The sequence below is a fragment of the Neoarius graeffei genome, chromosome 14 (genome assembly GCF_027579695.1).
Source record: "Neoarius graeffei isolate fNeoGra1 chromosome 14, fNeoGra1.pri, whole genome shotgun sequence".
Taxonomy (NCBI): Eukaryota; Metazoa; Chordata; class Actinopteri; order Siluriformes; family Ariidae; genus Neoarius; species Neoarius graeffei.
Window position 1 is genome coordinate 76,582,360 of NC_083582.1, and position 16,490 is coordinate 76,598,849.

A 16,490-nucleotide genomic window follows, 5' to 3' on the forward strand; every position below is an offset into this window, starting at 1 on the left:
GTGTTTTTTGTTTTCCGCACCGTTCTGTGTAAACTCTAGAGACTGCTGCGTGTGAAAACCCCAGGAGGAGATCAGCAGCTTCTGAAATACTCAAACCAAAAATACTCATCTGGCTCAAACCAACACTCATACCGCAGTGAAAGAGAGTCACAGTTCGTTGTGAGATCACAGGTTTTCCCGTTCTGATGTTTGAACATTAACTGAAGCTCGTGATTTGTATCTGCGTGATGTGACGCATCGTGCTGCTGCCGAGGGATCGGCTAGTGAGTGTTCCTAATAAAGTGGCTGGTGAATGTATTTCATAACTCTGTCCCGTTATTCCTTCTACCTTTAAAGATTTTATATACAAGTATTTTGTTCCATTATGCAACAGTATTACTCTATTCTTGACAGATTTCAGCTTTATTATTTAGTTTGATATTTTATTCTTCAAATCAGTTATCATAAACACGAGGGAGAGAAATAAACACGATAATTTGTAACATGACAACAGAATAAAGAATGAAGCAATAGGCCTACATCATGACGGAATAAATTTGGAGATTTATTTGGGGGGGGGGGGGGGGGGGACGAAAAAAGAAAGAAAGATGATTCCAGGATTGAGAAGAAAGGAGGAGGAGGAGAAGGAGGAGTCCTACCTTCTCTCCGATGGTAACGCAGGCTTTTGAATCCAGGTCTCTCGGGGGTCTGGAGAGTCACAAAGAAATCAGATTTAATCACATTTCAGGAGATTAGTCATCCTTAACCACATCCTCGAGCTCACTTTGAAAAATGAATCAACTTCAGCATGCATCCTTAATGATGTTCATTATTACTGTAAAGTTCATGAGGTTAAGACTGAAATGAAGGTGTGTTTGGGTGGGACGGGTCAAATTTACACAAGAAACAAGGCAAGTGCTTACGTAGGAGCGGTAGGTTGCTGCTCAAACGCCTCCTTCGGGAGCCTGGGCAGCTTCTTCTTAGCTGCAGGGAGAAAAAGAGACCAATATTAAAATAGTGACCTCAAAAAATAATCACATCACAAGCAAAAGATGCTGCAACTGAACGGACAAGAAAGGGGGAAGGAAGGAGAAAAAAAAAAAAAGACGCTCTCCAGAAACGCTCTGCTGTATCATCCAGCGAGAGCACTTACAGTTGGATGGCGCCTGTGGCTCCAGATCCTGGCTGAGTGAAAGCGAGGGAGGAAGGGAGAGCGCGAGAGCGCGCGCGAGAGCACCAGGTCAGTGCGAGGGTTGGACAGGAGGAAGGTGGAGAGACGAGCAAACCGTGATGGATGCATTCTCTCATTTAAAGCGTTACGCTGGCTCTGTTGAGCGCTACAGTCCAAGGCAGGGCCCGTGGCACGACTGGCAAGCGGGCGGGCCAATAGAGATCAGTAAAGGAAGCTCTGTACATGACATAAAACACAGCTGTTTGTGAAACTCATCTTTTCCACGCCACTGAAGAGGAAGAACAGCAGCGGGTGCAGTGTGTGGGGTACAGAGACACACCAAGATTTAGATCTGGGATCTCGGTTACTCTCTCACACACACACACACTTTAACCAAACATACAGGGCCTTCAATATTTACTCGGTTTATTTACGCAGCCTGGAATACTTTGATTCATTCATAGATTTTAAAAGAATTTAAAGAAACCTCATACACAACACGTTTATGAATATTTTATGAACATATTCCAGCTTTTCACATATTCGGCTCATTAGTGAAGTGTGCACAGGAACGTTTGGGGCATCGATCGATTCATCAAAATATTATTATAATAATAATAAAAAAGGAAGAGGATTGGTCAGCTGTGAGGATTGTTCACTTCTCATGCAACCTTGCTTTCCATGTCAAGAGCAAGAAAGAAAAACTAATCGAGGGCGAAAGAGTAATTGGGACGTAGTGGAAAGGAAAATTTATAAGACGACAAATAGGGGTATGAGAATTTCAAAACGGAGAGAAAGGAAAACGCATGGCCAATTCTTACGAGACTTGAACAAACACACATGGGGGTGGGTAAAGAAAAGTGAGCTGAAAATGAGTACGGAGGCAGGGGGGGTGTGGGGTGCGCTGCACAGGAACAGGCGCCAAGAACGAATTACATTAAAAACAAAACTGACCAAACATCTGCGTCTCCGCTTTGTAGATTATGTGGTGCAAAAGGAGAGCATCAGTCATCTGTTAAGCGAATGTTCAAAACCGGCACAAAGAGAATATTAAAGGCGACGTGATGGCGTAGCAAGAAGAGTTCACTGGAGATTATGCAAGAAATACAACCTCGAGTGTTCCCATGTACGGTATGAACATGCGCCAGAGGGCTGTATGGAGAACGAGCGTGCAAAGATACCATGGGATACAAACATCCAGTGCGATAACGCCATACTAGCTCGACGACCAGACAGTGCTTGTAAATAAACTAGAAAAATGCTACGTTGCAGATAGAGCTAGCTTGCCCTGGTGACCACCAGACGCACGAAAAAAAACTTGAAAAGTTTGGATGATAAAGATCTGCGCTGAGAAATCTCTAGACTATGGGAAATAAGGAACGTTGCTGTAGTCCCGGTCGTGATCGAGGCTTCAGGCTCAGTGACTAAGGGCCTTGAAAAATGGCTGGATAAGTTGGAATTGAAGCTCGATGTAGCAGAAGGTAACTTTGTGAGGCACAGCCAGGATATTAAAGTGAGTGTAATGCCTTTTTGTAATGCTTTAAAATGAATATATCCATTAATAACCAAGTTAATTCATAAAACGGGAAAAATATTAATTATTTTATCATCATCAAGCACAGAACTACTGATAAAATCACAGCTTCCGGATCCCGGGAAAAGGCGCCCTGCCCCAGGGCGATGGGCGCTGTGTGAGACGGCTGCCTCTCCACTAGCTCTGTAGTTTTTAGCTCTTTAAACCCCTTTTTTTTTTTACTTTTTTGCTCTTCTTCCAAAGACATAGTGTGTTTTACTATACAACATTAACTTTGAAGTTTAACTTTAAAGTTATTTAACTTTAACACGCAACGCAGGAGCCAGTTTTCTCACTTATTCGAGAGAGGAGCTGCTGGCCCTGAAAACAATGGGACGAGCCGGGATACGACACCCCATCCCAGCCGAGCTGAGGAGGAAACCCAGGGGCTGCAAAGCTGGAACTAAGCTAAAGGCTAGGCTAGCGGACAACCGGCGGCGCTACAAACCATCCGTTCCCTCTGTTATCATGGGGAATGTGAACTCGCTGCCGAATAAAGTCGACGAGCTATCCGCACTGAACAACCAGCGGATTTATTGGGAGAGCAGTTTATTTATCTTTACGGAGACATGGCTAACACACCTTGTACCGGATGCTAACGTGGGCCTGCGGGGATTCACTGCCGTGAGAGCCGACAGACACTAACACATGCGGGAAAAGCAAAGGTGGGGGACTCATCATTTACGCATGTTAACAACCACTGGTGTAACCCGGGACACATGTCCGCAAAGATAGTTTTATGTTGCCCGGACTTGGAGCTGCTAGCCGTTAGCCTGCGGCCATATTATCTGCCGAGGGAGTTCAGTCACGTGATCACCATCTGTGTTTACATCCCTCCGAGGGCAGACGCAGCCGCTGCATGTGAGAGGATTCACTCTGCCACAGCAAAGCTGCAGACACAGCACCCTGAGGCATTTATCATCATTTCTGGGGACTTTAATCACGCTACTTTGGACTCTACTTTGGCTGCTTTTTACCAGGCTGTGGATTGTCCAACAAGCAACAACAGGACAACTGACTTGCTGTATGCTAATGTGAGGGATGCATACAGAGTCTCACCCCTCCCTCCACTAGGGAAGTCTGACCACAGCCTGGTTCGTTTACAGCCGAAGTACACCCCCGGGTCCAAAGTCTGCCTGCAACAACTAGCTCCATCAGGAGGTGGTCCCCTGAAATGGAAGATGCCCTCAGGGACTGCTATGACATCACGGACTGGGATGTGCTGCTTAGCCCACACTGTGAGGACATAGAGGGGCTGACACACTGTCTGACGGATTACCTCAACTTTTGTGCAGACATGGTCTCCCCCGCTAAGACTGTACGGCGTTACCCTAATAAGCCATGGGTAACACAGGAACTCAAAGCTGTCCTCAACAGGAATAAGGCCGCCTTCAGGAGCAGGGATAGGGAGGCGATGAAAGCAGCACAGCAGGAGGTGAAAGGCTGCGTGAGGGAAGCTAAGGACAGCTACAAAGTGGAGCAGAAGCTGAAGGAGAACAGCATGAGGGAGGTCTGGGAAGGTGTGAAAACCATCACAGGCCACAATACAAAGACCAGAGTCATTGAGTGGACAGTGGAAAGGGCGAACGAGTTGAATGACTTCTTCAATCGGTTCAACCAGCCCACGTCCCCCCCACCCCCCCCACTGCAGCCATCTCTCAACACACCTCCCCCCAGTCATCACAGTAGCCCCCTCCTCCCCAACACAGACTCCTCCATGCATTACTGCAGACCAGGTCAGAGGTCAACTGAGGAAGCTTCACCCCAGGAAAGCAGCAGGCCCAGACAAGGTGTGTCCCCGACTACTGAAAACCTGCACTGCTGAACTGGGTGAACCACTCCAACACATCTTCAACCTCAGCCTGCAGCTGGGGAGAGTGCCAACCCTCTGGAAGGCATCATGTATCGTTTCAGTTCCCAAAAAGAATCATCCCAGAGAGCGGAACAACTTCTGACCAGTGGCACTCACTTCACATCTGATGAAGATGTTGGAGCAGCTCTTCCTCAGCCTCCTCAGACCCCAGGTACAACATGCCCAGGACTGTCTGCAGTTTGCGTACCAGGCAGGTGTTGGTGTGGAAGACACCATCCTCTACCTGCTACACCGAGCCCACTCACATCTGGAGAAGCGAAATGGCACAGTGAGGATCCTCTTCTTGGACTTCTCGAGTGCCTTCAACACCATCCAGCCCCTTTTGCTTCAGGACAAACTGAACAGGATGCAAGTGGACCCCTGCCTGGTCTCCTGGATCTCCAGCTACCTCACTGACAGGCCGCAGTACGTCAGGCTGAAGGACATCGCGTCTGACACTGTGATTAGCAGCACCAGAGCACCCCAGGGCACAGTGCTGGCCCCTCTTCTCGTCACCCTGTACACCGCGGACTTCTGCTACAACTCGGAGCTGTGTCACATTCAGAAGTTTGCTGATGACACAGCTATCGTTGGGTGTATCAGTGATGACAGAGAGGAGGAGTATAGGAGCCTGGTGAGGGACTAGCTATCGTTGGGTGTATCAGTGATGACAGAGAGGAGGAGTATAGGAGCCTGGTGAGGGACTAGCTATCGTTGGGTGTATCAGTGACGACAGAGAGGAGGAGTATAGGAGCCTGGTGAGGGACTTTCCTGTGTGGTGCAACAGGAACCATCTGCAGCTCAACACCTCGAAGACCAAGGAGCTGGTCACTGACTTTGGGAGGTCCAGACCAAGGTCACGACCAGTTCTGATCGAGGGAGTGAAGGTGGAGGCTGTGGATTCCTACAAGTACCTCGGGCTGTGGCTGGACAGCAAGCTGGACTGGACTTGCAACACCAATCACTTATACAGGAAGGGACAGAGCAGGCTGTACTTCCTGAGGAGACCGCAGTCCTTTAACATCTGCAGGAAACTCCTGTGGATGTTCTATCAGTCTGTGGTCGCCAGTGTCCTGTTTTACACCGTGGTGTGCTGGGAGGGGGGGCAGCACATCCAAGGAGGACACATCCAGGCTGGACAAACTGATCAGGCGGGACGGCTCTGTGGTCGGCATGAAGCTGGACTCTCTGGTGACGGTGGCAGAGAAGAGGTCTATGGACAAACTATTGAACATCATGGACGATGCCAGTCACCCTCTGCACACCGTCATCAGCAACCAGAGGAGGCTGTTCAGTGACAGAATGCTCCTTCCCAAGTGCAGGACGAACAGACTCAAAAACTCCTTTGTCCCTCACACCATCAGACTGTACAACTCCTCTCTGGGGGGGGGGGGGGGGGGGGGGGGTGTAACAGGAGGACAGAGGATGAGAAGGAGCAGTAGCCTAGCCTAACAATAAGCAATACCGGACAATGTGCAATATAAAGTGCAATATCTCTCCTGCTGCCCCCCCTTTTCCCTCCTCCCTCTCTTCCCCATATATCTTATTCTTTCTATATTTGTATATGTAAGTATTTAATTTATCTAGAAGTTTTCTGCATTTCTTTACTCTGTTTATCTGTAATGATGCTGCAGGAATCTTAATTTCCCTGAGAGAACCCTCCCAAAGGGATCAATAAAGTTTTATCTAATCTAATCTCGCATGACATGCGTGGAACCCCGGTTATCTGGTCATTTCGGGTTATCTGACTTTGTGCCTGTTTACTCACCGAGATTGGGTATTGTTGATAGAATCTTACAAAAATAACGATGGGAAAGCGCTGTGCTGTGTTTGGATGTTCAGATTCCTATACAACAGGACATTCAGTTCACAAATTTCCGAGAAATGACACTAAAGCGACAGTCGGTGGGGTTTGCGCAAACAAAGTGGGCAGATTGTGTGTCGCCTACTAATAATAAATCCGATTTATCAAGTGTTCATCAGCACCAGAACGACCACACGAGAATTACTGGAGCAAAAATAAAACTCATTGAGTTAATAAAATGACATTTTATCTGACATTTGGACAGTTGGTTGATTCCCCCATTCTCTCTCTCTCTCACACACACACACACCCAGAGCACCAGACGCAGGATTATGAGCAACATTTACACGCTCGCGACATCCAATCTTATATCTGATGCACTTTAACAGGAAGAAAAATGCACGCACAATAATTATTACCTGAAATGTGTTAAATACTCTTAGATTGCAATATTGCAAGACTCAATTTGTTTTTAGTTTTGTTCAGGAAAACATGATGAAAAAGGTAACCACTTATCACATCTCTCTCTCCCGCGCGCTACAGAGGAAGACTTTCGTGAACTGGCATCTGTTTCTCGTCTTGGGGGCTCGAAAAGAACCATTTACTCCACAATATCCTTGATAATCTTCTGCCCCTTCATCTGACACAAGAATCCCAATCACAATCAGAATTCTCTCCAAAACGTGATTCCATATGGAGACTGCTCTAGCCACTGCTGCGCACAAGAACGAAACTGATACCTGAATTGTTACGTGTGACGTCACGCAGCCCTTTGGGATCTTCCGATTCAGTCTCGGCAGATTCCATGAAAATCGGCTGATCTTATTGATTTTTACATCAATTTATGGCCTTATGGATGAGCTATGGTTCGAAAACACACCGTCAATCAACATAACGATTGTTGCTTTGTACGAAGAAAAAAAAAAAGTGGGTTTAGGGGCTTTAAAGTCACTTTAAGGAAGATGCTTGAAACCTAAGTGGAAAGGGAGGGTGGAGTCAATGGACCTGTGGCCATGGGCTGTGATCTGCTCCTTTGGGTGAATTATCGGTAAAAGATCTGCCAGTGTTGAAGATAACAACAACATCTCTCATTTCTTCATGCAATTTCATCTCACTAAAGTACAATGTACATTTCAATTGCAAGTGCACTCTCTTTAGTGCAATATATATTTATATATTTTCTGTAAAGTACTCCATCACACAGAATTAAAATACAATTACATTCCATGTTACTCTTTTTCCTTTACTAGTTATGGAATATCGCATGAAGAATTTCACTGCATGTTGTACCATGTATGATTGTGTATGTGATGAATAAAATTTGAAATTATATACCCCCCCCCCCCCCAACATAAACACGTAATGAAGCCGCACCTGTTCAGCGGAACTGACAGACACATAAGCCACGCCTCCCTAACTGAGATTTTTTTTTTTTAAAGTATAAATAAATAAGTTCAGTCCTGCACACTAAAAGGTTTTATTGGTATTTAATAAACACACACACACACACCTGAGGGCGTGTTTAACTGCAGAAGCCAATTGTGTCCATCATCTCTCCTTCCATCTCATTCCCTCGTCTCCCCTTCAGCGTTTTAAGCCAAAACCCCCTGCAGTGAATAAGCATGGGCGGGCATCGCCCCTTCCTCTCTCTCACCATCACTCATCAATAAGAGCTTCAGCTGCAGATTTGCATGTTTCAGTTTCCGTCAGTGTCAGTAACGATGCCTTTCATCTGAATAACTATGTTCACTGCGTTTGGTGTGGGAGTTCATGAGCTCTCGGTCACGAAGATCAAACCGGCGGCTACAAGGTCGCTCAGAAAGCAAACTTTACTTATTTAAAGAGGCTTCAATCTAGGATCTTTGTGCTGACTGAGCAAAAGCAGGGTCTCTGTGAACCTCGTGAAATCTTAAACATGAAGGGAAGAAAATAATGAATGTTTATGATCACGTTTGCTAAGAAAATAAACTAATAAGTGGATGTTCGGTGACGAGACAAACTGCAACACAGCCCGGGTACAGATCGTAAAAAACAGTGAAATGCGCCACTGCAATTATTAAATTTCTCCTCCACTGAACTTGGGAACGGTTTGAACAGAATAAAAAAAAAATGGACGCGATTGTGTTTGCTAAGGCCAAGTTTACATTAGACCGTATCTGTCTCGTTTTCTTCGCGGATGCACTGTCCGTTTACATTAAAACGCCTGGAAACGCCGGGAAACGGGAATCCACCAGGGTCCACGTATTCAATCCAGATCGTGTCAGCTCCGGTGCTGTGTAAACATTGAGAATACGTGGATACGCTGTGCTGAGCTCTAGCTGGCGTCGTCATTGGACAACGTCACTGTGACATCCACCTTCCTGATTCGCTGGCGTTGGTCATGTGACGCGACTGCTGAAAAACGGCGCGGACTTCCGCCTTGTGTCACCTTTCATTAAAGAGTATAAAAGTATGAAAATACTGCAAATACTGATGCAAATACTGCCCATTGTGTAGTTATGATTGTCTTTAGGCTTGCCATCCTTCCACTTGCAAGTGGTAAGTGATATGCGCTGGGATCACACACACAGCGGCTCAGTCCCGAATCGTGGCTCGTGCACTTCACTCGCGCGCTCTGTGAGCTGCGCAGGGCCGGAGTGCGCACCCTCCAGAGGGCACTCGCTGTTCAGGGCGGAGTGATTTGGAGCGCAGGATGCCTGCGGAGCCGAGCGTATCCGCGTATTGGTGTTGCTGTGTGCACGCTAATCGTTTTAAAAACGTTAATCTGATGATCCGCTGATACGGTCTAATGTAAACCCCACCCAAGACTCTTGAGAGCAGAGCACTGCTGAATTCTGATTGGTTGCTGCTGAACCATGTCATCTCATTACCATAAAGTTTCCTGGAGTTCAGCTTTACTCCACCGCCCCACCACTCAGGACACGCTGGCTTACAGATCAAATGAATGACTTCAGGTCATTTTCACGGTGTTTGGTGTGAACGTAGGGTAAAATTTCAACTAGCTTTTTTTTTTCTTTCTGTGTGTGGGCGCACGCAGTAAACACGTTAAGAAGTGACTCTAATATCTAAAGTACAAATATTACTGGTCTCATCCGAAAGCTGAGACATTCCTCTTTAGAGCGATGTTTAAAACTGAAACTGGAGTTCCAGGTCAAAGGAGCAGTAAGAATTGGTTTCACTGCACGTCAGTCTAATCTGTCTTAATGTGCTCAAGTAGCATTCTGAACATTCCTTTAATATCAGCACAGACTTATCTGTGAGCTTCAGGAAACTGCATCACTGTTTTGTGTGACGTTTCATGGCTCACGTCAAACAGCTATTAAAGGAAGACGCTAGAGCTTTAACACAATCCTTATTCACAGCGTCTGTAGTACGCGTCTGCATGGGTGTTCTACTGGGAAACACACCACTGGTATTTTTCATCCGAGCTCCAGCTGGGACATGGAGAACCAAAACCAGGACATAAATGTCACTCGTGAGGAAATTGATGAATTGTTTTGATAAATTTGGGGACTTTGTGAACGTGTCGATATAATGAAAAGAAAATCACATGTTGGCTTGAAGATATGAAGTTTATCTTCTCGTGTTTGTAGGTGCAATAGGATTATCAAATCAGTCTCGTAAAAAGGGATCAGTCTCAAATTCATTAATCATTAATTCAAGTGTCTAATAGTTTATAGCTAAACTATTAAAATCAATGGAATAACTTAGTGGTGATGTTGCTATAGTTTAGTGAGTATCGTAGCTCTAATGTAATACGTTTACTCTAGATCTATAACATTCATATAACAGCCAAATGGATGAAGGCAATCAGAATACTTGTTTGGCAGAGGTTGGAACTGGGAGGAGTTCGGGGAGGCCATGGAGAAGGACTATCGGTCGGCCTCGAAGAAATTCTGGCAAACCGTCCGGCGCCTCAGGAGGGGGAAGCAGTACTCTGCCAACACTGTTTACAGTGCGGGTGGGGAGCTGTTGACCTCGACTGGGGACATTGTCGGGCGGTGGAAGGAATACTTTGAGGATCTCCTCAATCCCACCGTCATGTCTTCCATTGAGGAGACTGAGGCTGATGACTCAGAGGTGGACTCGTCCATTACCCAAGCCGAAGTCACTGAGGTGGTTTGCAAGCTCCTCCGTGGCAGGGCACCGGGGGGTGGATGAGATCTGCCCCGAGTATCTCAAGTCTCTGGATGTTGTGGGGCTGTCTTGGTTGACACGCCTCTGCAACATCGCGTGGCGGTCAGGGACAGTGCCTCTGGAGTGGCAGACTGGGGTGGTGGTCCCTCTTTTTAAGAAAGGGGACAAGAGAGTGTGCTCCAATTATAGGGGAAATCACACTTCTCAGCCTCCCAGGGAAGGTTTACTCCAGGGTACTGGAGAGGAGAATTCGACCAATAGTTGAACCTCGGATCCAGGAGGAACAATGCGGTTTTCGTCCTGGTCACGGAACACTGGACTAGCTCTATACCCTTCATAGGGTGCTCGAGGGTTCATGGGAGTTTGCCCAACCAGTCCACATGTGCTTTGCGGATCTGGAGAAGGCATTCGACCATGCCCCTCGTGGTATTCTGTGGGGGGTGCTTCGGGAGTATAGGGTTCAGGGCTCTTTGCTAAGGGCTGTCCGGTCCCTGTACAAACGGAGCAGGAGTCTGGCTCGCATTGCCGGCAGTCTGTCAGACCTGTTCCCAGTGCATGTTGGACTCCGGCAGGGCTGCCCTTTGTCACCAGTTCTGTTCATAATTTTTATGGACAGAATTTCTAGGCGCAGCTAGGGGCCGGAAGGAATCCTGTTTGGGAACCACAGGATTTCATCTCTGCTTTTTGCGGATGATGTTGTCCTGTTGGCTTCTTCAAACCAGGACCTCCAGCATGCACTGGGGCGGTTTGCAGTCGAGTGTGAAGCAGCTGGGATGAGAATCAGCACCTCCAAGTCTGAGGCCATGGTTCTCGACCGGAAAAGGGTGGCTTGCCCTCTCCAGGTTGGTGGAGAAGTCCTGCCTCAAGTGGAGGAGTTTAAGTATCTCGGGATCTTGTTCACGAGTGAGGGAAGGATGGAGCATGAGATTGACAGGCGGATCGGTGCAGCCTCCGCAGTGATGCGGTCGCATGACTGGTCCGTCGTGGTGAAGGAGCTGAGCCAAAAGGCGAAGATCTCAATTTACCAGTCGATCTACGTTCTGACTCTCACCTATGGTCATGGGCTTTGGGTAATGACCGAAAGAACAAGATCGCAGATACAAACGGGCGAAATGAGTTTCCTTCGCAGGGTGGCTGGGCGCTCTCTTAGAGATAGGGTGAGAAGTACAGTCACTCGGGAGGAGCTCAGAGTAGAGCCGCTGCTCCTCCACATCGAGAGGAATCAGCTGAGGTGGCTCGGGCATCTTTTTCGGATGCCTCGCTGGGGAGGTGTTCCAGGCATGTCCCCCCAGAAGGAGGCCCCGGGGAAGACCCAGGACATGCTGGAGGGACTATGTCTCTCGGCTGGCCTGGGAACGCCTCTGTATTCTTCCCGAGGAGCTGGCAGAGGTGTCTGGGGAAAGGGAAGTTTGGGCTTCCATGCTTAGACTGCTGCCTCCGCGACCCGGCCCCGGATAAAGCGGAAGACGACGAGACGAGAGACATCGCACGGTGGCATGAAGATATGAAATTTATCTTCTCATGTGGAAAATATTTTCACTCGTGATAAACTTCATATCTTGGCACAGACAGACAAGAAAGATTATTACAAATATTCTGGACATGTTTGCCTGCATGGAGGAGAAAACAAATCCATTTACTCCAAAAACTCACTGATAACAGAAATCTAAGAGCACATCTAGAAATCCAGTCATTAAAAAAAAAAAATTAAAAAATAAATATCAGGCGAGTCAATAATGCAAAACTACATCCATTACACAAAAAACACACGAAACACTGATGCAAAGCAGTAAAACTAACTCCAGAAGACTGTGAGGACAGCGGTGAGGACAGCAGAGAAAACCACTGGGACTTCTCTTCCCTCCATTCAGGACATTGCACCAAGGCGCTGCATGTCTCGAGCCAGAAACATCATCAGTGGCCCCTCACACCCTGACTATGGACTGTTCTCCCCTCTGGCCTCTGGAAAGAGGTTCCGCAGCATTCGGTGCAGGACCACCAGGTTCTGGAACAGCTTTTTCCCCCCAGGTCACCAGACTGCTGAACTCCAAACCCAAACTCTAAACTTCTATTTATAACTTGAACATTCTAAATTCCACAGGTCACTTTATACTATTGCACTTGATAATATTTTTGCTGCTTCATAATTTAATACTCTTCATATTTAAATTCTGTGCCAAGCCAAACTGCAACAAAATTTCGTTCAGTGTACGCATGTTGCATACTGAATGACAAAGGTTGTCCAAGTCTTACAGTTTCCAGACGTTGTGAACTCGGGCAGAAATCGAAGTGTTCAGAGTCACGCTGATAAATTCTCACCTCCATCTCGGAGCATGAGAACAGATTTACAGCTTCAGTTACAAGTTAATGATCTTTAACTGAAGAATTCAGGAAGGTGTTTGATAAGTACAGTGGTGCTTGAAAGTTTGTGAACCCTTTAGAATTTTCTATATTTCTGCATAAATATGACCTAAAACATCATCAGATTTTCACACAAGTCCTAAAAGTAGATAAAGAGAACCCAGTTAAACAAATGAGACAAAAATATTATACTTGCTCATTTATTTATTGAGGAAAATGATCCAATATTACATATCTGTGAGTGGCAAAAGTATGTGAACCTTTGCTTTCAGTATCTGGTGTGACCCCCTTGCGCAGCAATAACTGCAACTAAACGTTTGCGGTAACTGTTGATCAGTCCTGCACACCGGCTTGGAGGAATTTTAGCCCGTTCCTCCGTACAGAACAGCTTCAACTCTGGGATGTTGGTGGGTTTCCTCACATGAACTGCTCGCTTCAGGTCCTTCCACAACATTTCGATTGGATTAAGGTCAGGACTTTGACTTGGCCATTCCAAAACATTAACTTTATTCTTCTTTAACCATTCTTTGGTAGAACAACTTGTATGCTTAGGGTCATTGTCTTGCTGCATGACCCACCTTCTCTTGAGATTCAGTTCATGGACAGATGTCCTGACATTTTCCTTTAGAATTCGCTGATATAATTCAGAATTCATTGTTCCATCAATGATGGCAAGCCGTCCTGGCCCAGATGCAGCAAAACAGGCCCAAACCATGATACTACCACCACCATGTTTCACAGATGGGATAAGGTTCTTATGCTGGAATGCAGTGTTTTCCTTTCTCCAAACAAAACGCTCGTCATTTAAACCAAAAAGTTCTATTTTTTGTTTAAATGAGCTTTAAACCCAAAAAGCTTCCACTACATCGACCCTTACACAAGTTTCTACACAACTTGTACGAGTTACTGTTCAACAAGCGCATTAAAGGGGAAGTGAAGGCAAATATCAAAAATTCTATTTCTCATTTTATTAAATATTGGAATGCATTTTTGATCCCTATTTTGTCGCTGCTATAGCAAGTTATGAGTGTGTGAAATATGCTGTGTAATATCAGTCCATATGTCAAAGCGAGATTCGTTGAGACCTGTGCGAGACATCGTAGGACAGAAGTAAAACGTACAGTGGAAATCAAAGTGACCAACATCTGCCAACGTTGTCAAAAGACGCGCGTGCCGTCTTTCGAATGCTGATGTAATCAAGCCGGAAGTTTTGTTTGTTTTGATAGCAAATCAGGAAAGTTTGAAAAAAGTAGGCAGTAATCGTCATTTAAACTCGTTTTTGTGCAATATTTCGTTTGGAAAAGTTTTCAAAATGGCGGCACTGACACCTGGCTGATGCTTCACGTTTCGGAGTCTTGCACAAGTCTCGTGAAGATCGCACAGATAAGCGATGCCTGCCGTGGACCAAACTAAGAACCCTTTATTCGTCACATGCACGCTTCAAGCACAGTGAAATTCATCCTCTGCATTTAACCCATCTGAAGCAGTGAACACACACACTCACTCAGAGCAGTGTGGGTTCGGTGCCTTGCTCAAGGGCACCTCAGCCCAAGGCTGCCCCACATCAACCTAACTGCATGTCTTTGGACTGTGGGGGAAACCGGAGCACCCGGAGGAAACCCACGCAGACACGGGGAGAACATGCAAACTCCGCACAGAAAGGCCCTCGCCGGCCGCGAACCCGGAACCTTCTTGCTGTGAGGCGACAGTGCTAACCACTGTGCCGCCTAAATTCAACATGGCTAAAAACCGAATAGGCCAGTAAGTATAATATTTAATTGCAATTAGTTGCCAATACAAGTCACGATATAAGGTTACTAAAACCGAAAATGTAATTGAATAACACGTTAAGAAATAAAGCAAATTTAAAAATGACGTCAGTTCTCCTTTAAACTCCATTTAGACCCAATATATTCTATATATAAAAGTGCAGGAATCTGAGTAAATTGAATGATGTGAAGTCGGTCAATGTTTACATGAGTTCACAGGATTTTCATGAACATTGAGTGTCTTGGGTAAATGTTCATAGATTTGATTTATTTGTAAATCTGTTTCCAGCTTGATAAATGATGCCCATTGTAATCGACATCTAATTAACTGATGAACCAAAAAAAAAAAGCAAACAAAAAAACAAATAAAAAACCCACACACGAGAATGTCTGACGGTGTAGCTCACCCCGGCCCCGTCTTGTCCAGAAGGAATGATCTAACGTGGGCCACCTTGCACAATAAATATTGTAAGCTATATACAAGCTATATCCACCCGATATACGCGATATCCACCCAAGGAATCCCGACCTATTTACTAGAAAGACTCCAAAACGGTAAGGAATTGACCGAGAAGTAGTGATTTTTGTTGAACTGCTCATTAAGGCTTAATTAGTCCATAACTTCATTAATAAATGTAATGAAGCAAATCTGGGTAGAAGTTCTATACACCCTAGGTCCCCCTACCTTCATGATAGAATCAAAATCAGTGACGAATTGAGGGAGAAGTGATTTTCATGAAATGTGGACGACGCCGGATGGACAACGGACAACACGATGGCTGAAGCTCATCACCTGTTGGCCAGACGAGTCAATAAATGAATGGTTAAAATCATCTTTGACCAAGCACCACATGACACACCCTCTCTGTCTCTCTCTCTCTCTCTCCCCAACTGGACATGACGGAAGTGTAGTGTAGGCACAGGATGGCACGCAGTGTGTGTTCCTACCCTTTCATACCCACCTCCACCCCACACCCCCTCTCATGGATGTGCTCCTCTCATTTTCAGTGCAGCTTTGTTGCCCAAAAGCCAAAGGATCTCCTCCCACCCACAATGGCAGAAAACGGACACCGAACCACCCCACCACCCCAAACATGCCCTGCGATATATACACAGTGCTCAAGTGCACGCTCCAGTAACTACTAATCATTTTACATTTCAGTGTTAATTATTTCATGTTTTTGTATTTAAAGCCAAAAACTTCCCATACCACTTACGACTGAAATTTTTTTCCTCCAATTTGACACACTGTACTGGTTTGGCTGCTTGGCTTGATTTTACATCAACATCCATCATCATTACCTCTTGCAGGAATCCGGTGCCAAAACATCTCTTATTTACATAATGTGTGCAACAATCTCAGATTCAGTCACCAAAAAAAAAAAACACAGGTCCAGTGTGTGCCTCTGGGACATTCTTAGATGGAATATTACTTTTAGGACACATCCTGTACTTTTTTTGAATAAACAAAAAGAAAAAAAGGGGGCTATTAAGCCAAAAAAAAAAAAAAAAAAGGGCCCACCCCACGTTGGAGTGCCTTCTCACGTACGAGTCTGTTTGACTTGTGTCAATCAGAGGAACATTTATACTTTCGACTGCTTGCTACGTGGTTTTGTTTGGTATCACCCTGTACATTCTTAAAAAGGTACAATATGTAAATTTTAGTTGAGGGGAAAAAAAAAAAAAAAAAAATCAACACAACATGAAATAAGTTTTGACAATGTCAAATACATCTAGACATTCTATGCAAACCAGTGTTTTAGTGGGAAATACACCACTCTTACTTTTCATCCGAGCTCCATCCGGGACATGGAGAACCAAAACTAGGACATAAATCTGTCACT

The 16,490-nt window shown here is 45.6% G+C and overlaps 1 protein-coding gene across 2 annotated transcripts in view; it reads right to left on the bottom strand.

Annotated features, from left to right (window-relative positions):
- The window catches only part of map2k6 (mitogen-activated protein kinase kinase 6), a 69,286-nt gene that overhangs the window by 29,612 nt on the left and 23,184 nt on the right, over nucleotides 1-16,490 (bottom strand). For both annotated transcript variants that reach the window (XM_060940316.1, XM_060940317.1), the window contains exons 2-3: nucleotides 903-963; nucleotides 639-687 (exon numbers count right to left, since the gene is read on the bottom strand). In XM_060940316.1, coding sequence (XP_060796299.1) covers nucleotides 639-687; nucleotides 903-963 — 110 coding nt within the window. The remainder of the gene's footprint in view (nucleotides 1-638; nucleotides 688-902; nucleotides 964-16,490) is intronic.